We start from the raw sequence: 22883 nt of genomic DNA, 5'->3' as shown, positions 1-22883 counted from the left end.
GTACTGAACTTGGAGACCACGTTAACACTGACAAAAGACTGATACTCTCCATATTCAGCAAGATCGCCATCACCATTCCTGACACCCTAACATTGGTATTAGGTTATGTGATCTCCAATACCTGTGCTCCCTCTAGCATTTGCTTCTAGTTAAAAACCTGGTCTTTTCAATGTTCTTCCATATGCAGGTGCTATCAAAGTGGAACCCCCATCCCCTCCTTATTATTCAGAAAAAACTCAGCTCTACAATAAGCCCCACGAAGAGTCCTCTAACTCCCTTATGGCCATCGAATGCCGAGTCTGTGGGGATAAAGCTTCTGGCTTCCACTACGGAGTGCATGCTTGTGAAGGCTGCAAGGTAAAAATGGCGACCTCTCTTTTCTTGGTCTTCAAAGAACTTGCTGATCATTTCTCTGCTCTGCTCACATTCCAGGGAGATGATTCAAGGGGATACCTTGACATGACCACCTATAGCCTTTATCCTGGTTCCCTCAGCAAATCTTTAAGCAGACCCACTGTAATGACTGCAGAGTACACTGAGAAGTATTTTTTAAGGACAGAGAAAATAATGCAGCAATGGAGAGAAAAAGGAAAATAATTTTTTTTAGTAAAAATTTAGAAGTTTCTTAATCTCTAAAATGCAGAATAAGTACATTGGTCTCAGTTTTGCATTGAAACCCGAAGCTCAGTTTTGTTGTTGTTGTTGTTGTTTATTCTTGGCACCAGAAGGGGCTGGTAGAGACTGTACAGGGGAAGGAATCACAGAATCTTAGATTTTGAACCGAAAGGGACCATAGAGATCATCCAGTCTGGGGCTTCTTAAACTTTTTCCACTCACGACCTCTTTTCACTCAAGAAATTTTTAGGTGACCCTGGGTATATAGGTATGTAAAATAGGTATCCGTAACCTCTTGCTGTTGCCAAATTTTTCATGACCCCCACATTCAGTTATGTGACCCCATAGGGGGTCACGACCCACAGTTTAGGAAGTTTTGATCTGCTCCAATGTCTTTGCTTTCAGATGAGCAAACCAAGCCCCTGAGTGGTTAAATAATTTGACCCAAGTCATGCAGGGAGAAGACAGTGACAGGATCTGAACCCGGATCCACTCTTGTCACTCCATTGGATGAAGAGTATACTTTACCATTTGTCATTCCAATTGCAAATGTGTTTCATAAAAAGCTTGCTCTCTTAAGTTTTGAACAAGAATAAGAACGTCAATTCATCCACTGGGGAAAAATACACAGAACAGAAACTTTTTTCCTTCCAAGTCTAAGATTCACTCTAACCACCTCATTTTCATTTTATTTTTTTTCATATAAATATTTTATTTTCCAGTTACATTTAGAGGTAGTTTTCAACATTTGTTTTTATATGATTTCTAGTTTCAAATATTTCTCCCTCCTTCCCCCCTCCCCACAACAGCATCACTTTCATTTTATAAACTTGATCTAGTTGTCTAAAGCAAGGAACATTCTGGCTCCTTATTGACAAGCGTATCAATTCAGCTACATTTCAGCATGTGCGTTCTTTTGCAATAATCACTCATGGAAATATTCTTGGAATAGAAGAATTCAGAGAAATACAATGACTTGCACATATACCCCCTGTCCGTGCTTGGAGCAAACCAAACATGAATAAGCCCCCTGTGGAATAAGTGCACTTTCTCCTGCCCCTCTTCCCCCCACCCCCACCCCCCAAAATAATTTTTTTTAAAGATCAAAAGCATATTGTATGCGAGGAAAGACAAAGAAACTGAAAACTATAGACATTTATACAATCAGACTGCCATTGCTGGGCATCAGGAGACCTGGGTTCTGGGTTCAACTCAAAAGCTAACTAGTTTTTTAGTTTTTGGGGGTTTGTTTTTGTTTTGGGGTTTTTTTGCAGGTCAATTACAGTTAAGTGACTTGCCTAGGGTCACATAGCTAGTAAGTGTCAAGTATCTGAGGCCAGATTTAAACTTGAGTCCTCCTGAATCCAGGGCCAGTGCTCTATCCACTGTGCCACCTAGCTACCCCCAGCTAACTAGTTTTAGAGCCTTAAGCTACCTACATTATTGTGTGAGGTCTCACTTGCTTCATCTATAAAATGAGGGATTTGAACTACATAGTTTCCAAGGGTCCTTCCAGCTGTTGCCTCCTATGGTACAGAATGATTCCTTGAAATAAACTTTGTAGGGGAATAGAAATTGCTATTTAAATGGGTACTTGGATTTTCAAAACATTTAACCCACCAGCTTAGCCTCACTGTGGGAACGAACAGGAAGGATGATAATGACCAAGACTCATGCTTACCTGGTTCTGCAAAGGGTTCTTACAGGGACTCTTTTCCTTAATCCTCCCAACAACCCTGCAAGGCAGGTACTTTTATTATTCCCATTTTCCATCCCAAGCTCTGAGTGACAGATTAGATTTGTCCACAATAATACAGCTCATGACTGAAGTTGGATTTGAACCCAGATCTTCCGTATTGCAAGTCCACCATTCTATCCACTCTGCTCCTCTAAATTGAAGTGTTGTGATCCTACTTGAAGTCATATAGAGTTTTTGTTGTTATTGTTGTTGTTGAGTTGTTTCAGTCATATCTGGCTCTTTGGGACTCCATTTGAGATTTTCTTGGCAAAGGTATTGGAGAGTGTTTGACATTTCCTTCTCCAGCTCATTTTACAGATGAAGAAACAGAGATAAACAGGATTAAGTGACTTTCCCAGGGTCACACAGCCAGTAAGTGTCTGAGGCCAGATTTGGACTCGGGTCTTCCTGACCCCAGAGCTAGTACTCTATCCACTGCTGCCACCTTGCTGCTCCTCATATAGAATTAGAACTGACTGCAGAAGGAAGAACTAAGAACAATGAATGGAAGATATAGAGAAGTAGAACAATGTTTAATGTCAGGGAGAACTTCCTAATAACTAGAGCCGTGTAAAAGTAGAATGGCCTATGTTGGGAGACAGTCAGACTTCCCCCATGGGAAGTCTTTGGACTGAGGCTAAATAACCACCTATCAGCTAGGTTATAATGGCAATTTTCTCCCTAGCTTTGGGCTGGATGAGGTTGCCATTGCGATTCTTTGTAATTCTTAAGATTCTGTGATTCTGGGAATTGTATAAAGCTTCACCAAGTGAACATGTCAGCTTTTATTGACTTTTGTTTATAGCATCATTGAACGAATGGCTTGGATGAATTGTTGCTAGAATCCAATCAACCCTCCTACCTGAATTATTCCATTTTGGTCGTCTGGAAAATTGAGAGTAATAAAAGGGAGTGGTTAGCTAGTTGGAGTTTAACCTTTCCATAATTACATTTTTTTTAATGTATAACAGTAAACCTTTAGCAGTTTAATATGTATAAAACCAGAGGCCTTTAAGCATCCAGCACCCATAGTGAACTCATGGTTTCAGGGAGCAGATAGCATCGGAATAGAACTTAAGATGTAGCATTAAGAGACACAGTTGTTAGTTATTTTATCTACCAAAAAAAATCCATTATAATTGATGGCTAATACTCTTAGCTACACCCCAGATTGAAAGTACTTGTTGAGGGCAGCTAGATGGTGCAGTGGATAGAGCACCGGCTCTGGAGTCAGGAGTACCTGAGTTCAAATCCGGCCTCAGACGCTTAATACTTACTAGCTGTGTGACCCTGGGCAAGTCACTTAAGCCCAATTGCCTCACTAAAAAAAAAAAAAGTACTTGTTGAGTCATCATTTATTCAAAACTATAACCCGAGCGCCCACTGATTCATTTCTATGCCTAGCCATACCCAAGTGATACTTGTATTCAAAAGCATGAACCATTTAATTAAAACTTTAACAGGGATCAAATTAGGTGGTAACATTCCCTGTACCCATATATAAATGGCTACCATCTGCCACATATCCCAGAGAGCACTAGTCAATTCCTTATTTAATTCTTCAGCATTTCCAACACAAGGAAATATGCATAGCACATTTGGCTTACACTAGAAGGCTAAATGTATCTAATGACGGATGACTAGTTAGCCATGAAACTATACAGTATTTTTTCTTTTAGAGATCTAATTCATTTTTTCATTTCATAAACATCTAATAAACACCAGCTATGTGCAATGCACTAAGATACTTGCTGGCAAAGTTGCAAAGATAAGTTGACTTGGGTGAATTATTGGCTCTCCCTGAACAATTCTATAATATTAGTAAAAGAGGTCTTTGGAGAAGGAAATGGCAAACCATGCCAGTATCTTTGCCAAGAAAACCCTATAGGCTAGGGTCATGAAGAGTCAGACGTGACTGAACTAAACAACAACAGAAGAGATCTATATTGGTGATATTTGCCAAACATGACCTTTTGAAGTAAAAGTGATTCATCTTCTATTAAATATATGAGAAGGATAAGGACAGGTAGATTGTGCTTATATTATTCTTCCTAAAGGCTAACAAAAAATAAAATCTAGGGTGACTAACAGTTATAATTGTCTTAACTTTCAAAATGCCACAGATTTACTCATCATTCACAAAATCCAATAAATAATTTTTTTCGTTCCATGGTTTCATCCTATTTTGGTTGCCTACACATTGAAAGATGATCTTAGAACCTTAAACTCAGTGCAAGATAATTGAGCTGTTTATATTTGGTCAATAACACAGTGACACCCTCAGGAAACTAATCTGAAGTCTTTGGAAGAAGAATTTAAATTTAAAAGGCATATGTTCTCAGAAGTTCTGAAAATGCTAGGAGAAAGCTGCCCAGTTTACAAACTTAATGAAAGTTTGAAGTAAACTAGAAGGTCAAAGGGGCATATACTGTATGACAGCTGCTGCAGTGATTACATTGAGAATGCTGTTGAAAATTCAAAAGACACTATTAAAGACAAAACTTGGGGAAAACGCTGACTTTGCTATTTAATTTCGCAAGAAGGTGTTACATTTATATGGCACAGAAGATCAGGAATTTTCATGGTCTTCACTGTGGTTTTTTTCTTTTATTTTAGTGAGGCAGTTGGGGTTAAGTGACTTGCCCAGGGTCACACAGCTAATAAGTGTTAAGTGTCTGAGGCCAGATTTGAACTCAGGTACTCCTGACTCCAGGGCCAGTGCTCTATCCACTGTGCCATCTAGCTGCCCCGTCTTCACTGTTTTTAATGAGAAATCATCCATGGTTTTTAAAAAGCTGATACCAGAAATTGTGGTACAGAGGGCAGTGCAGAAAGATGAGTTCCATGTTCTGAGGTCATCCCTGACTTTGCCTGAAGACCTCCAGTGAAGGAAAGCCCAACATCCCCATTAAGTCTATTCCACTTTGTTGTGGTTGAGTTGTTCCAGTTGTGTCTGACCCTTCGTGACTGCATTTGGTGTTTCCTTGGCAAAGATACTGGAGTGATTTGCCATTTCCTTCTCCGGCTCATTTTACAGGCAGACAAGGGTAATTTGCCCAGGGTCACACAGCTAGTAAGTGTCTGAGGTCAGACCCGAGCTGGGATGTTCCTGATTCCAGGCCCAGCACTCTCTATCCACTGTGCCACCTAGCTGCCCTACCATTCCACTGTAGGTTAACTAAGATTGTTGAGATTTTTTTTCTCCCTTTTCTCAAACCCAAATCTATTTCTCAGCAGCCTTTGCCTATTGCTATTAGTTCTGTCCTCTGGAGCCAAGCAGGAAATAAAGCTAATTCCTCTTCTACTTGACAGTAAACCCAGAGTGATCCTTTTGGGAAGATTATAATTATAATAGTATAATCACAATAATCATAATAATGATATTTATATAGCATTTACCATGTGCCAGGCACTGTGCTAAGTGCTTTATCATTGTGATCTCCTTTGATCCTCACAATGATCTTGGGAGGTAGATGCTATTATGATCTCCATGTTACAGATGAGGAAATTGAGGCAAAGAAGGTTAAATGACTCGCCCAGGGTCACAGAGCTAGTATGTGTCTGAGGTCAGATTTGAACTCAGATCTTCCTGACTCTACTGCACCATTTACCTTCAGTGGAGTTAACAGATCTCAGCAGCAGTCAGTACTCCTGTCCCATCCTGTAAAGCTCAGGCGTTAGCTTCCTCTTGTTGAAACTTAAAAGGATGTTATTATGCTGTGACTTATATAGGTTTATATAGCAAGTTAGTGTCAGTGTTGAAAGTGCAGCCCAGCTCTCCTGATTTATAGTCCAGGGTGGTTGTTTTTTTCCTGTGTCACAAGAGTAGATCAATTCTAAAGAAATGAGGTGCTGAATTCCAGTGACCTACACCCCATAGAAAGGAGCAGAGAAGTCCTTCACTGATAAATCCTTCTCCTTCTGTTGGTCTTTTTGTTGTTGATAGGCCTCCCAGTCCCCCAGGCTCATTAGCTCATCTCCTTTTTCCTCCCCCCCCCCAAATCCCACCTGCTCCTAAATCCTGCTGATTCCTCCCTAAGTGATACCCATCACGTCTCTTCTCTTTCAATCCCACTGCAACCAACCCAATTTAAGCTCATTTAATTCCCTTTACTTCCGCCATCTCAATTGCCTTCTTCCTAATTTCCTTCCTCCACACTTTCTTGTTCACAAGTCACCCATTACCATGCTTTCCAAATAATCTTCCCCATGCACATAGAGCTTGGATGCTCAAAAACATTCCATGACTCCCCATTAGTAACCAAATTAAATATGTATTCTTTAGCCTGGCATTCAAGGCCCTCCAACAATCTGGCTATGACCTTTCCTTCCAGGCTCATCTCATACTTCTTCCCTGTGTACACTGTGTGACCCAGCTAAACTGAATTAATTACCATTCCAACTTTTAGACTTAACTCTCCCGCCTCCTTCCTCACCTTTTCCCATATACTCTATCATGCCTAGAATGGATTTCCCCGCCTGCCTGCACATTTCTAGTCACTATTAAAATCCTTCCCTTCCTCAAAGGCCCCCCTCCATGGAGACTTTCTCTGACCCTCCCAAACTTTGTGATCCCTTTCTCTCCAAAGCTCAGGACACTTGGAACTAGAGTACAGTGAAGAGGGCACTGGACTGGAAGTCAAGCTACTATTCTCCCCATTTTAAAGATGAGGAAACTGAGTCAAACAATGACTTGTCAGGGTCACACAGATAGTAAGTGTCAGGTCAGATTTGAACTCAGGTCTCCCTGACTCCAGGCCCATTGCTCTAGCCACTTCACCACCACCAGAAAAAGTTGCTGAAGAGAATGTTCTTTAAATCTTTCCACAAGGCACCAAGTCCATTTCAGTGGAAGCAGTGTTCAGGATGGCAGACCTTTCATTTTGATGGGTTTTCTGTCCAGTCAGTATTTATTGGATTAAAAGTTCATGGAGGAGGAGTTTTTAATGGATGGATGGATGGATGGATAGATTCATTGATTCATTGATTGATTTTCAACCTTTACTGTCTTAATACTGTGGAAACAATCAACTTCAACTGTCAAACCACATCACCCCAACTTGGAAAAATAATGCTTATAAGTCATCAGTTGAAAATAAACTTGGCCAGTTAAAAGCTGCCAGATCACTCTTTTTTTTCCTCCAGGATCATTCACATATTCCTAGTATCATGTGAAATTTTTGGCTCCTTCCTAATTATGCCTTTCCTGAGCCAACACCACTCTCTCACCCAAGTTGCTAACACCTTCTCCCCCAAATCACCTTTCATTTGTGTGTGTGTGTGTGTGTATGCGTGTATATCTCTATCTACCTATATATCTAAAATTTATGCTTATGTGTACATGGTTTCTCCCCAAGATAATATTAAGTCCTCAAAGACAGACATTATTTCATCTCTCTTTGCATCCTCAGAAACAAGCATAGAGGCTGGCACATAGTAGGTGCTTACTGATTGCTTGCTTATTGATTGCTTGCTTGGCTGATTATAGTCCAAAGGCCTGCACTACTTGTCTGGCTATAGGCAAGACACTTTACCTTTCAGTAGGATTCTGTTTCAGGAGAAACATCGATCTTTCTACATGTCACTGTTCCATTCTGCATCAGTGGATATGGTTTCAATGCCTGCCCTTCCGTAAATCAACGAAATACAGGGCTAGACATTTTAGAACAGGAAAGGACTTTAGAGATCACTTGGTCCAGCCTCACCTGGCCCAGAGCTGCTAAAAGCATCCAAGAGTTTCATTCTGGATCTTGACTTTCTTTTTTGCCTCCATGACAGGGCTAGGTTTCCTGGGGAATTCTGTCAATTCTTGCATGTTATTCCCTCTTATGCTTTTATGCCTGGGGGCTACAGTAACGCAGGGCCCTCCTGCATAAATAAATGAAATGAATTTCTGCAGGAAATTATGCAATGTGGTGAATTCCTCAAAATTATCCGCATGTGGATTTTTATTGGCCCCGATCACAGCTTCAGATGGAACCACTCTGCTTTTGCCAAACCGCTTAGTGCAGTTAGGAAGGATGGGGCCTGTGGCTGAAGTGATTTGCAGGGAGGTTAAACTGATTACATGGTGGTTTATTCTCATTACATTGAATCCAGAACCCTTCTTGATCAGACTGAAAACCAAGGGGAGGACCAAGATGGAGTTAGGCCTGTGTGACCAGATTGAATGTGGTCACAGTTGCAGAATCATAGAATTGGAAGGATCTTACAGATTCCTGGATGCAGTCCACCATTTTACAAATGAAAAAGGGAAAAAAAAGCAAATAGACAACCAAGATCAAGACTGTGTAGGTAGTAGCAACAGGCCACATTTATTTTATGTGTTAAGGTTTACAATACCTCTACAAAGTAGGGTTCAGTCATTTTCAGTCATGTCTGACTCTCCATGACCCCATTTGGTGTTTTCTTGGCTGGACTACTCTGCCATGTCCTTTTCCAGTTCATTTTACAGATGAGGAAACTGAAGCAAACAGGGTTAAGTGACTTGCCCAGGATGATATAGCTAGTAAGTGTCTGAGGACAGATTTGAACTCAGGTTTTCCTGACTCCAGGCTTGGCTCTCCATTTACTCTGGCATATAGCCACCCCCATGAAGTAGTTAGTAGAGGTAGGGAGAGAGAAGGAAGAAAGTATTTATTAAGCACCCACTATATGCCAGGCATTATGCTAAGTGCTTTATCAACATTATCTCTTTTGATCCTCACAACAACCCTGGGAGTCAGATGCTATCGCGATCCTTGTTTTACACTTGAGGGGTTGAATGTATGGCCTAGAATCACATATCCAATAAATGTCTGAGGTCAGACTTGAACTCAGGACTTCGTGATTGTAAACCCAGTGCTCTATCCAATGTGAACGTAGCTGCCCCATTTCATGGCTTGGGAAACAGAGGTTGAATTATATTTAATGACTTGTTCCTGCTCACATAGCCAGCATTCAAACCTGGTCCTCTCCTCACTTTCTACTTTTACTGTTTATTTTTTTTCCTTTGCCTTCTTTAAACGGACACTTGCAAGTTCACACAGCAAGTTAGTGGTGGGGCTGGAACAAGGAGCCAACTCAGTGTGTGTCTCACCGGACCATGTACCATGCATCCCTTCAGGAGCCTTGACCCCTTATAAGATGGACTTCTTCTCTATGTCCTTTTACAGGGTTTCTTCCGGAGAACAATCCGTTTGAAACTTATCTATGACCGGTGTGACCTGAACTGTCGGATCCACAAGAAGAGTAGAAATAAATGTCAGTACTGCAGGTTTCAGAAGTGCCTTGCTGTGGGGATGTCCCATAATGGTGAGTGTGGGTTTTTTTATTTTAATTTTTTTTCAGGGAAATGGGGTTAAGCAACTTGCCCGGGGTCACACAGCCAATAAGTGTCAAGTGTCTGAGGCCAAATCTGAACTCAGGTACTCCTGAATCCAGGGCCGGTACTTTATCTACTGCACCTCCTAGCTGCCCCCCAAGTGTGGGTTTTTTAATAATCCAAGACTATGCAGGAACTACTAAGTGAAGATAGACACCTACAAGTCAGTCATTAAGCATCTATGAAGCATCTGCTATATGGCAGAGAATACAAAGAAAGCCAGAAACATAGTGCCTGCCCTCAAGAAGCTCACATTCTAAGTGAGGAGGCTACCTGCAAACAGCTAGGTACATGCAGAGTAAATAGAGAATAGGTAAAAGGTCACCTCGGAGGGAAGGGGGTTGGGAGTGGGAGAGGAGAATGAGAAAGTCCTGGCAGTTGGTGGGATTTGTGTTGAGTCTTGAAGGAAGCCAACCAAAGTGGGTGGGCAGAGGTGAGAGAGGACAGCATATGGGGCATGGAGGATGTCCAGGAGATGAAATGACATGGATAAGGAATAGCACCTGCTGCTGGTTCCTAGATTACAAAGAAGGGAGTAAATTATAACAAGACCGGAAAGGTAGGAAGAGACCAGGTTTTGAAGAACTTTAGATGCCAGACAGAGGGTTTCTATATTTGCATAGAGATAACTGAACATATTGGGAGCTGATGAGACCACCAAGTAAAATAGCATAGAGTGCTGGGGACACAGACTTGGGGGAATATCCATAGTTAGTGAGCATGACCTGGATCAAGATCCAACAAAGGAGAATGAGAAGGAGCAATCAGACAGGTAAGAGAAGAATCAGGAGTAAGCAGTGTTACAAAAACCCAGATAGAGAATATGCTGAAGGAGGAGGTCCTGGGGTCAATGATGTCCAAGACTGCAGCAAGATCAAGAAAAATGCAGATTGAGTAAAGGCCGGTAGAGATGGCAATTAAAGACATCACTGGTGACTTCGGAGAGAACAATTTCTGTTCAATGATGAGGTTTGAGGCCAGATTGTAGAAGGTTTAGAATCAACTGAGAACTTGCTTTCTCAAGGAGTTTAGCTAAGAAGGGGAAGGAGGGATGTGGTATGATAGTTCCAGGGATGGTAAGATCAATAGAGGGTTTGTTTGGTTTTTTTTGAGAATGGCAAGAGATGGGGCAGCTAGGTGGCGCAGTGGATAGAGCACTGGCCCTGGAGTCAGGAGTACCTGAGTTCAAAGCCGGCCTCAGATACTTAACACTTACTAGCTGTGTGACCCTGGGCAAGTCACTTAACCCCAATTGCCTCACTAAAAAAAAAAAAATAAAAAAAAAAAAGAATGGCCAGAGACATGGACATGTTTGTAGGCAACAGAGGGGCCAGTAGATAGGGAAAGATTGGGGATGAGAATGGAGATGATAGAGAAGGCGGTCTTCTGGAGAAGATGAGATAGATCAAGAATGCTTGTAATGGATTTGCCTGGACAAGAACCACCTCTTCGTTTGAGATAGGGATGAAGGAGAAGATCATGATGAAAGGTGGCTGAGTATTCTGAGTTGAAGAGGAGGGAAGAAGAGGGAGTTCTTAATTTCTCAGTGAAGTATGAAGAGAAATCCTCACCTAAAAGGGTAGGGAGTGGATGTTATGGAAGACTTGAGGAGGGATGAGAAGGTTGGGAATAGCCATTGTGGTCAATGGTAGAGCAAACTAATCAGGAAACCACACAAGGATTGCCTTGCTGTAGTGAGGGCCTAGTTGAGATTATGTAACATAAATTTGTATTCACGGATTTCGAGCTAGGAGGTGCTTCAGAAGTCATCTATTTCAAACTCCTCATTTTATGGATGAGGTAACTGGGGCCCAGAGAGGCAAAGAGATTTGTTGAAGAGACGTCACGCAGATAGTCAAGAATGGAAGTGGAATTTATTTTATTTATTTTTTATATTGCGGGGCAATGAGGGTTAAGTGACTTGCCCAGGGTCACACAGCTAGTAAGTGTCAAGGGTCTGAGGCTGGATTTGAACTCAGGTCCTCCTGAATCCAGGGCCGGTGCTCTATCCACTGCGCCACCTAGCCGCCCCCTTCGTTATGTGTTACAAATATCCTTAAGAGATGTTCACAGGAATATTTCTGTAGGTTACAAGATGTGTTCTTTGCCTCTTTAATATAGTGAAGTGATAGGTCTATGTTGGAACTATAAATTCTGTTCTAAATCGTAATTTAGCCTGATTGCACATTTCTTTCCCTACTTATTAGGGAAAATTAAGCACCTAAATCCTTGTTTTTCTCATAACATGCTTTACTTTCTAATAACAACAACAAGAATAGCAGCTGGACTTTATACAATCCAATGAGGCTTTTAAGTCCGTTTTTATACATTAGTACTGAAAATCCATCTCTCTAAACCTTCTACTTTTCTATCAATATAGGTGTTTATAATGATGCCAAATTTCATATCACTCATACATTTCTTTTCAAAATGCTTTCATATATTTTTTTTTCCATTTTATCTTCACAGCAACCCTGAAAGAAGGTAGGCCATATGTTAGTATGCTTCTCTGGTTATATGTTTTCTGTCTCCAGCACCTAGCGTAGCTGTCAGTTGACTAGTTGAACATAGTTCAATTGAGCAAGTATTATTAAGCGCCTCCTATGTGCAAGACACTTGTGTAGGCTCTGGAGATATCAAGGCAATACAAAAAAAGCATCCTCTATTCTCAGGGAGCTCACATTCTGCTGGGAGAATACTTAATAATGCTTATTGAATTGAGTTACATTAGATTAGCCTCAGATCTCTATCAATAGCTATTCATAGAAAGACATTTAAGAATCAACCAAAGAAAGGTGATAGACTCAGTCTAGATTGAGACTTTTTATTTTTTTGAGCATAGCCAATGGGGCAATTTGTTTTGCCTGACTGTACATCTTCATAAAAGGGGTTTTGCTTTCCTTTCTTTCTTGGTTGGGGGGAGGACGGGAAGTGGAAGAAAAGACATGGATTTTCGTTGATTAGCAGAAATAAAATTTAACTTACAAAAGGATCAATTCTAATATTCTTATCAATCAGAGCAGCCTGGATTCAGAAGGCACACAAGAGAATATAGCAATTTTTTCTAAGTATTTCTGTCTTTTATGTCATTTGATAATCTATTCAGGGTTCAGATTTGACAAGTCACAACAAAGAGTAGCTTTAAAAGATGTCTAATGCCAGATTGGACTCATGGTTCTATGAACAGTAGGCCTCATTCAGTCCAGGCATGGAAGATGTGCTTTTTTGAAACATTCACTTCCAAGTATGCCAACTCACCCCAACTCAAGCTTAATATATATCTTGATGCCTTTTGCCTTATATTAAAGGGAGTCAAAATTAGTCCATTTCTTCCCAAAACTGTTTTGGAACAAACAGTAATAATAAACCAGAATTTATGTCATACTTTTAAGATTTGCCAAGCACATTACATATGTTTTCACAGGGGATCCTCACAACAACACTGGTAGGTGCTTTTATGCTCTCTATTTTTAGGAAACGGAGGCCAAGAGACTTAGCTAGGGTCACACAACCTGAAAGGTCTAAGGCAAGATCTGAACTTGGGTCTTCCTGATTCCAAGTCAAGCTCTCTATCCACTATGACACCTTACTGTCAAATGTTAAATGCCAAGGCGTAGAGACAAAGCAGAGCCCTTAGTCAGTTTACTAAGACTCCTTTCCCCCATCCTTCACCCCCTTGAAAATTTAATCTGATGAGGTGACATTTCCAGGCACTAACCTGAATTTCATCTACCTCAGACCAAATTGTTTTCTAAGAGGTGAGGAAAAAAATAAATCAGTCATTTATGCAGATTTTATTTCTATAAGAGTCTAGGCTTCCAAATATGTGAGTGATACTCTTTTTGCCCCTTCTTTTCATCTGCATATGCAGCATCAAATCAGCACAGGCTTTCAGTAAACAGTGACCCTATGGGCAGGCCCAAACTCAGCCCAGTGCCACCAGGGATGCAGGGACAAGAAAAGAGGTTGGCTCGACTTGTCTTCACAATGGACTGCAGCTGCCGTGCAGGGGTACACAACGGCTGCCTCTGGTTGCAAAATAATCTGCTGATTAAATTAGATCAATTTCCTTTTCCACTTTTAGGCCTCATAAAGCAGAAGGCCCTGGTTTCCAAGCCAGGGGTTATATTTCAGGTGATGCAAGCAAGTTGTAATAAACTTATATCATCTTTGTGGGGAAATCATTGATTTCAAGGTCATTATCACTGAGACAGTTAAGGAAAGCTGGCCAAATCCCCTTTATGTGCTGTTTGGTTTTAGATTTAAAAAAAAAAAAAAAAGCATGTGCACCGGCCCTGGATTCAGGAGTACCTGAGTTCAAATCTGGCCTCAGACACTTGACACTTACTAGCTGTGTGACCCTGGGCAAGTCACTTAACCCCCATTGCCCTGCAAAAAAACCAAAAAAAAACAACAACAAAAAAAAGCATGTCATCTACATATTCATGGGAAATCTAGCTCTCATTGCTTGGAGGCAAATAGTACCTAAAACCCAACCTTTGTAGAATTCATGCTATAATTAATTTCCTTTTGCCCAGAAAAGTCAAAGTTATTGTGAACTTGAAAGTCCAGTCATTTTGTGACTTCATGTGAAATACTCACTTCAGAATCTCTGAAGTGAGAGACAGTCATAATGAAGAGTCTTCCCTCATTCTTTTTGGCAGAGTCAAGAGAAAAACAGGAATTAAATGTCATAACATAAAAGACTTATGCAATTCGGCACTTTAAAAAGATCCGCAAACGTATCTGGGAAAATGAATTCTTAGAGGTTCTTATAGGAATTTATTTGCTATGCAGAAAAAAAAAATTGAATTGAGTTGTGCACAAGAAAGTACCTCCAAGCAGTAGGTCTGGATGACATTTGTCATATCATCCCCAACAGAGAAGCTTCTAGAATGCTAGCAGCTCCTTTAAAATATATTGTGATGGGGGCAGCTAGGTGGCGCAGTGGATAGAGCACCGGCCCTGGAGTCAGGAGGACCTGAGTTCAAATCCGGCCTCAGACACTTAATACTTACTAGCTGTGTGACCCTGGGCAAGTCACTTAACCCCAATTGCCTCACTAAAAAAAAACAAAAAAAAAATATATTGTGATGGCCAGCAGGATGCCATTTGACTACATTTCCAGGTAGACAGTGGGGAGAATTTCCATTCACCTTGATTACCATCTTATTATGAAAGCATTTTGATATTATTCCCCTGATCACCAAACCTTTTGTGGCTTCAGGTTGTCTACAATTAAAGGTACAAATTCCCCCTCCTACTATTCAAGATCCCCCATCATCTGATACCATCTTTATCTTTCACTTCTCTCCTACATGCATTCCACATCCCAACCTGATATAGGGGTATTTAGCCTTCTCCTTATACCATATACCCCTTGCTTCCCCTCTTTGGTGTTTTCACTCCCACACTTCCTCTTGATTGAAATTCCTTGTTTGTAGGTGGGTATTTGTATGTTATCTTCCTCCATTAGACTATAAGCTCTTCAAGGGCAGGGCCTGTCTTTGTTTTTCTCATAAAGGTACAGATTGGGCAAAGTGTAGAGTATATATGGAGAATGGTGTCTGCTACTTGGTAAGTGTTTAATCAATGTTTCAATGTTAGGTGCTATTTAAATTATGACTGTAGTTCCAGAGATCCCAAGATACCATCAGAAAATCTATGGGGAAAACCTTTAGAAGAGAGGCCCCTCCAGGGGGCAGCTAGGTGAGGCAGTGGATGAGAACCGGCCTTGGAGTCAGGAGGACCTGAGTTCAAATCTGGGATCAGACACTTGGCACTTACTAGCTGTGTGACCCTGGGCAAGTCACTTAACCCTCAGTAGGAGCTCTGTGTCCTCACACAGGCCAGACTGAAACTCAGGTCTTCCTGACTCCAGGCATATTGCTCTATCCATTATGCTGCCTAGCTACCAAGCTATCTTTGCATGTTGCCTCCTGTTTGTTCATTCTTTACCAGATGGAAACTTTGACTTTGGGTGATTTTGGTCCTGCATTTTTGAGTTAGGTGAGACCCTCACTGTGCTGGGTCACTCGATTAAGTCCCGGATATTGTTTATCCGTTATAGAATATTAAACACTCTCATTGTGCCTACTCTATGAGGATATATTCACAAAGCAAATGAGTGCGAGTCACAGGGTAGTTCAGTTGCCTAGACTTGTTCAGATTGGTTCCCAGTAGCTTAAACTTGTGCTTTGGTGTCTCTTCTGTGAACTTGCCTTTTTAAAAACAACAAACAGCCCACCTCCAGAGAAAGATCTGATGAACTCTGAGTGCAGATTGAAGCATTTTTTTTTCACTTTCTTTATGTTTCTTGCTTTTTATTCTTTGGGCTGTTTTTTGGTTTGGGGGGGTTTGTTTTTTGCAATATGGCTAACATGGAAATATGTCTTGCATGACTTCACATATATAATTGATATCATATTGCTTGCCTTCTCAATGAGTGGAGGAGGAGCAGCGGAAGGGAGGGAGAGAATTAAGAACTCAAAAAAAATTTTTTGATGAAGGTTATAAAGTTGTCAAAGCAAAACAAAACCAGAATAAAAACAAACACAACAGGCCCTCTTTGTCTGAGGCCACTTAGCTTTTGTATATTGGATTTACCAAAGAGCCTCTCTCCCAAGGTGACTGCCTTAAAAGGTGTGGCCACCAAGTAATGATTAGTCTGAGTGTTTGGTTTAATTGACATAGAAGATAAGCAATGCCTTCAGAGTTATACCCTTGAAAGCCTATGCATTTAGTCCCCAACAAGGCTGCCATTACTCAGGACACACAACTCTCAACACCTCATGAAGAAACCCGTTCAGGACCACTTTCTGACCCATGCAAAAAAAAAAACAAAACAAAAAAACAAAAATAAGATGAAATCATGTTATTTTACATTTATACCTGGTAAGAATGGCTGATATTGATTTACATTAGCTCATTTGGTCCTCATACCAACTCTGAGAGGCAGGTACTATAAGAATTGTTAGCCCCATTTTACAAAAGAAGAAAATGAGGCTCAGAGAAGATAAGTGTCATCAGTCAGTCAATAAACATTTATTTAAGTGCCTACTATGTACCAGACACTGTGCTAAGCCCTGGGGATGCAAAGAAAGGCAAAAGACAATCCCTACTCTCAAGGGACTCACCATCTAAGTTGGGGGACAATATGCAAACAAATATGTGCAAACAAGGTATAGACAAGATAAATTTGAGGTAATAAACAGAGGGAAGGCACTAGAATTAAGGGAGGTTGGGACAGGCCTCTTGTAGAAGGTGGGATTTTAACTAGGACCTGAGGGAATCCAGGAGATAGAGATGAAAGAGGGAGGCAATTCCAGGCATGGGGAACAGCCAGAGAAAATGCCCAGGCTGGGGCTGCTAGGTGGTGCAATGGATAAAGCCCCAACCCTGGATTCAGGAGGACCTGAGTTCAAATCCAGCCTCAGACACTTGACACTAGCTGTGTGACCCTGAGCAAGTCACTTAACCCTCATTGCCCTGGGGAAAAAAATGCCCAGGCTGGAGATGAAGTGTTTTATGTGAGGAACAGTGAGGAAGCCAATGTCATTGGCATCAGGAGACCTCCCCGCTACCCACCCACCCCCCAAAAATGAGAAAGCATTCAAAAAATACTTAAGGATTCTTAGGACCCAAACTGGAAGGGATCCCAGAGGCCAATTGAATCCAACCTCCTCATTTTATCAATGCAGAAAGTGAGGCCCAAGGCAAGTAACTTGCTTAGGCAAGGTAGGGTGTGGCAGAGCTGAGATTTGAACCTAGGTTTACTGACCCCTAATCTAGGATCCTTCCCAGTGCATAATGGATTGCCATGGTTCACATATCCTCAGTTACTTTGTGGTCCAATAACAAAAATTTGACTAAAGAGGTTCAATAATTTGCCCAGGGTGGGTCACATACTGTCTAAGTGTTGGAACACTGGGGTGTTCTGAAGAGAGAGCAATATAAGGGATAGAGTGGTAACCAGGGAAGGTCTTATGAAGGAAATAGAACCTGAGTTGAGCCTTGAAGAGATGGAATAAGCAAAGGAAGGTGAGGAAAGGGTAGGATTGGGGAATAGTAGAAAGGAGCCCATTTTGACTGGAATGTAGAGACATGAATTTACACAAATTCATGCTAGAAAGACTGTTTGGGATCAGATTGTAGAGAGCCCTGAGGGCCAGAATCAGAAATTTATCCTTTCTTTTGCACACAGCGGGGTGTGTAGAAGAGTAGAGTAGAGAAGTGGTATGAGGCAGAAAGCTTTGTGAAGAATGGTTCAGAGAAGAGAAGAGACTGGAGGCAGGCAGGAAAATCTTTTGGGTGGCTCTTAAGCAAGAAGATGTTTTATAGCATCTTACTGATGTACTGGCTCAATTTTTACATTTCTGAGCCAGATGTTTTAGTGCCATCCTAATGCAATTTCTGTGATTGAATCAGATTGGCAACCCTCAGACTGATGTGTGACTTAAGACCTGTCAATTTGGTGGTCATGTAGAACCCTGGCTTCATCAGCCAAGCAAAATACAGATTGGTTCAAGGAAAGAGAAATTTAGTTTGAGTAGATGGGAAAGTCCTCCCAATGGGACTCATGTTTTGACTGTGGCCTTCGATTTAATTCAATCATAGGAAGACATAATTAATTTGATTTAATGAATAGTTTCTTGTTACAGTCCTAAATCTAAATGAAAGAACTCAAGAATTTTCTCACTAGAAATCTACCCCAAAGCTTTCCTTCAGTGTCCTGACAGTCTTCATTTGCCTTACTACTGGCTCTATGGGAGGACGGTTGGGTATAGTATAAGAAGACCTTTGGATTTGGAGTCAAAAGACCTAAATTCAAATCACAAACTCTTGACAGTTACAATCTCTAAGACTTTGGGCAAGTCATTGTCTCCGTGGCCCTTAATTCCCTCATCAATACAATAAGGATAAACTAACACATGTACATAAGTAATTGTGAAACCAATAGAAGGTAAGAGTATAAGGGAGATACTAAGAGATTTCTGTAAAAGCTGTGGTCCTGGTCTAGGAAAAGAGATCTGATAATCTCTCTGTACTCCACCTTGCTCAGACTAATTTACAAAGTGTTGTGTTCTGTTTTGGTTGTCACATTTTAGGAAGGACATTCAATTAGAGCAAAGCTGCTGCTTCTTTTTTTTTTTTTAGGCAATGGGGGTTAAGTGACTTGCCCAGGGTCACACAGCTAGTAAGTGTCAAGTGTCTGAGGCCGGATTTGAACTCAGGTCCTTCAGAATCCAGGGCTGGTGCTTTAACCATTGCACCATCTAGCTGCCCCAGAGCAAAGCTTCTTAAACTGTGGGTCGTGACCCCTATATGGGGTCATGTAACTGAATATGGGGATCATGAAAAATTGAGAACAGTAAAAGGTTATGTAAACCTATTTTACATACCTACATACCTGAGGTCACATAAAAATGAATCAGGCAAAAAGGGGGTGGCAAATGGAAAAAGTTTAAGAAGCCCTGAGTTAGAGGGTTTGTCTAGGGGAGAACAAGGATGGTGAAGAGCCTCAAAGAGTCATCATGCAGGATGAAGACTGGTCAATAGAATTTTGTGCTTTCCTGGGAGAAGGGAAGATTTAGCAGGAACATGAAGGCCATTTTTCATCAAGTATTTTTAAATTTTCCATGTGGAACAAAGGATTACCTATTCTGCTCAGCACTTAAGTCTAACGTATGCTCTTTCTTTCTTTCTTTCTTTCTTTCTTTCTTTCTTTCTTTCTTTCTTTCTTTCTTTCTTTCTTTCTTTCTTTCTTTCTTTCTTTCTTTCTTTCTTTCTTTCTTTCTTTCTTTCTTTCTTTCTTTTTAATGGGGCAATGAGGGTTAAGTGACTTGCCCAAGGTCACACAGCTAATAAATGTCAAGTGTCTGAGGCTGGATTTAAACTCAGGTCCTCCTGAATCCAGGGCCGGTACTTCATCCACTGCACCACCTAGCCACCCTAATGTATGCTTTTCTTTGGGGGGGGCAGGGCAAGGGGGGTTAAGTGACTTGCCCAGGGTCACACAGCTAGTAAGTGTCAAGTCTCTGAGGCTGGATTTGAACTCAGGTCCTCCTGAATCCAGGGCCAGTGCTTTATCCACTTTGCCACCTAGCTGCCCCAAATGTATGCTTTTTAATAATTATTTGGCGTGGTATAATGGAAGGAGATTTGCATTGGAAAGTTAAAGGTCTAAGATTTGAATTTTTGCTTTTTCTACCTTCTTGCCCCCATTTCCTTATCTTTTAAAGGAAAAGGTTGCACTAGATGACACTAGAGTCACTTCTAGGTCTACATCAGTGATCCTACAATGAAGTATCTTGGTGTCATGGTGGATAGAGCCCTAGACCTGGAGTCAAGAAGACCTGAGTTAAAAAATTCAGGTTCAGATACTCACTTGCTGTGTGACCCTGGACAAGTTACTTAACTTTTCTCAGCCTCAGTTTCCTTAGCTCTAAAATGGGGCCAATAAGAGCACCTACCTCCCAGGGTTGTTTTGAAGAGCAAATGAGATAATATTTGTAAAGTCCTTTGCAAACTCTTAAAGTGCTACATAAATGCTAGCTTCTATTGTGTAGCATGAATTATTGAACCCATCACCCTCTGCCTGAATGCTAATCAGATTTGTGAAATATGTATTCTTAATGGTTTTTTAAATATAAGACCTTATCTTCAGGAGGCTTGTATGATTAATGTTACTGTGTCGAATATTCATAGCTGTTTTTCATTTGTGAATTAGGGGAAAAAAGCTTAAGCTATAATTGCATTTTGAAAAATAAACTTAAGCTTGTGTACTTAATCTTTACATCATATTGGCACTGTGAGAGCAGGACCTTCTGCTAATCCAAAATATACTTTAAAAAGAAGTAATTTATAGGAATGTTACTCATATGTCAGTCAGATAGGTTTCACCCCAGTGCCCCTGGGAATTGAGTCAAAATTAGATTATTCATAAATGCTTAAACAAAAAGAAAAAAGAAAAATTCAGTTTTCCGGTGTAGGGGGCCCAGTGAGGTGTATAATATTTTTCCTGGAACTTAAAAAAAAAACCTTTGAGGGGAAAGAGGGAAAAATCAAAGGTTTCATAGTAAAAATTGTCACTTATTTTGTTGTGTTGCAGTTTTGGCTGACTCACGTACTACTTTCACTATTTCCAACATTCATTCCCCCTGTTCCCCTCTTGCCTTCCCCTGCCATCTCCTCCCCTGAGCCCAAGTTTTAATGTATATTTGTTGGGAAGCAGAGAGCAAGGAGGAAGAAAATAGTAAATCGGTAAGTGGAGAAAAAAGCTTAGTATTTTTAAAAGTGACTTTCTGTGGCACAAAATAAAAATGAACAGAAATAAACACATTTTTAAACAGTGATTAGAAGCCAAAGGGATGAGTTTATGCCCTACCCCCACCTTCCAGGCGTGTAACTAGGTATTTTCATTTTAGACTTTTTCATAGGAAGGTTTTTCAGTAGAGTTTATGTCCCTGAGGCAAACTAATGCCCATTTATTCAAAATCTGTCACCCGTCCTTTGAAAACTTGGATGAGTGACTTGGTTCAAACACTTTAATCCTTCAGAAGTTTTACTCTCTATGGCTCAGGCCCACACAGGAGCACAGGTTTGCCCTCTTTGGCCCCTGGGAAAGGCAGCCACCAAAGAAGCTTCCAGTGACTTCACCGAGAAGGAGGCTGAAGATGAAGATTATTTTCAATTTTCATCTAGGGATCAGCAGCATTTCCTCAAGCAGTTACTTAGCAGGAAATGTGACCAAAATGTTCATTTTAAACATATTCACGTGATTTCATTTACCACTAAAAAACAAGAAACAGTTTCCTAGTGAGAAACTTACTCCACATTCTTCAGAAGTGGTTTTTTTACTCCCCCCCCCTTTTTTTAATTTCATGGTCACCCACAGGGGTCTGCGTGAAGCTCCAACCCCTCTGTTATAGCTCCTTACCTGCCAAAAAAGAGAAGAAAATAGGAAAGCTAGCAGCTTGTCTTGTGGTTAATGACCCTATGAGTATTCATACCTCCAAAGCACTAGGGTCACCCTCAGGGTCCCCACCAGTCTTTTTTTTTTTGTGGGGCAATGAGGGTTAAGTGACTTGCCCAGGGTCACACAGCTAGTAAGTGTCAAGTGTCTGAGGTCACATTTGAACTCAGATCCTTCTGAATCCAGGGCCAATGCTTTATCCACTGCGCCACCTAGCTGTCCCCATGGAGAGTCCATTTCTATGGCTCCTCAGAGCCTTTTTGTCATCTCCCTGAGGGTTCTTGACCCACTAAACCTACAAAGGAAAAATCATAAGAACTGAAGTAAGATTTCATGGATAGTCAGGATAGATGTGTTCATGAATTCACAGGAAGATGGTCAGTTTCTCATCCTGGCTCTCCCGCTAACTTAAGGCATCACCCTAGGGAAGTCACTTAAACACTTCATCAACAATTCAATTTAGTGTAGCAGATAGAGCATTTTTTTTTGAGGCAGTAAGGGTTAAGTGACCTGTTCAAGGGCACAGGGCTAACAAGTATCTGGGGTTGGATTTCAAACAAGGTCCTCCTGACTTCAAGGCTGATGCTCTCTATCCATTGTACCACCTAGCTGCCCCTCGTAGACTCTGAAGTCAGGAAGACTCAAACTAAAGTTTTGACTCATATGCTTTCTAGCTCTGCATCCCTACGTCATTTAGCCTCAGTTTTCTCATCTATAAGACAGAGGTGATAATAATCGCATCTACCATATTTCACAAGATTGTTATGAGGATGAAATAAAATGATGTTTGCCAAACATACGAAACCATAGGATGCTATATAAGTGTTACCTATTGTGGTGGTGGTGGTGGTGGTGGCAGTGGTGCTTACTCATCTGAAAAATAAGGGTTGGGTTTCTAAGAGGTCTTTTTTCTGCCCTGACATTTTCATGATCCAATGAGCAATAGCTATGTCTAATATCACACCTATTCATGCCCGTCCCACCTCTTGTAGCTCAGGCAAGAATAAACAGCAGGCAATGGTTCCTAGGCTAGAGGGCATTGAGGGAGACAGAGATAGGGGTCCTGGCTCTCACCTTGACTTATTGGACTTTTCATGAAACCACTTAGGAAATCTTCCTTTCACAGGTGGGGACATCCACCACATTTGTGACTCAAGGAGAGCTGACAACTAAAGAACTTCATCTCATTATCA

At 41.0% G+C, this 22883-nt stretch overlaps 1 protein-coding gene across 3 annotated transcripts in view; it reads left to right on the top strand.

Moving 5' to 3' along the window:
- Positions 1-22883, top strand: part of PPARG (peroxisome proliferator activated receptor gamma) — a 183633-nt gene that overhangs the window by 111975 nt on the left and 48775 nt on the right. For all 3 annotated transcript variants that reach the window (XM_043979532.1, XM_043979534.1, XM_043979533.1), the window contains exons 4-5: positions 188-357; positions 9508-9646. In XM_043979532.1, coding sequence (XP_043835467.1) covers positions 188-357; positions 9508-9646 — 309 coding nt within the window. The remainder of the gene's footprint in view (positions 1-187; positions 358-9507; positions 9647-22883) is intronic.

The sequence above is a fragment of the Dromiciops gliroides genome, chromosome 1, assembly GCF_019393635.1.
Source record: "Dromiciops gliroides isolate mDroGli1 chromosome 1, mDroGli1.pri, whole genome shotgun sequence".
NCBI classification, from domain to species: domain Eukaryota; kingdom Metazoa; phylum Chordata; class Mammalia; order Microbiotheria; family Microbiotheriidae; genus Dromiciops; species Dromiciops gliroides.
This window is presented reverse-complemented; position numbering and strand designations above follow the sequence as displayed.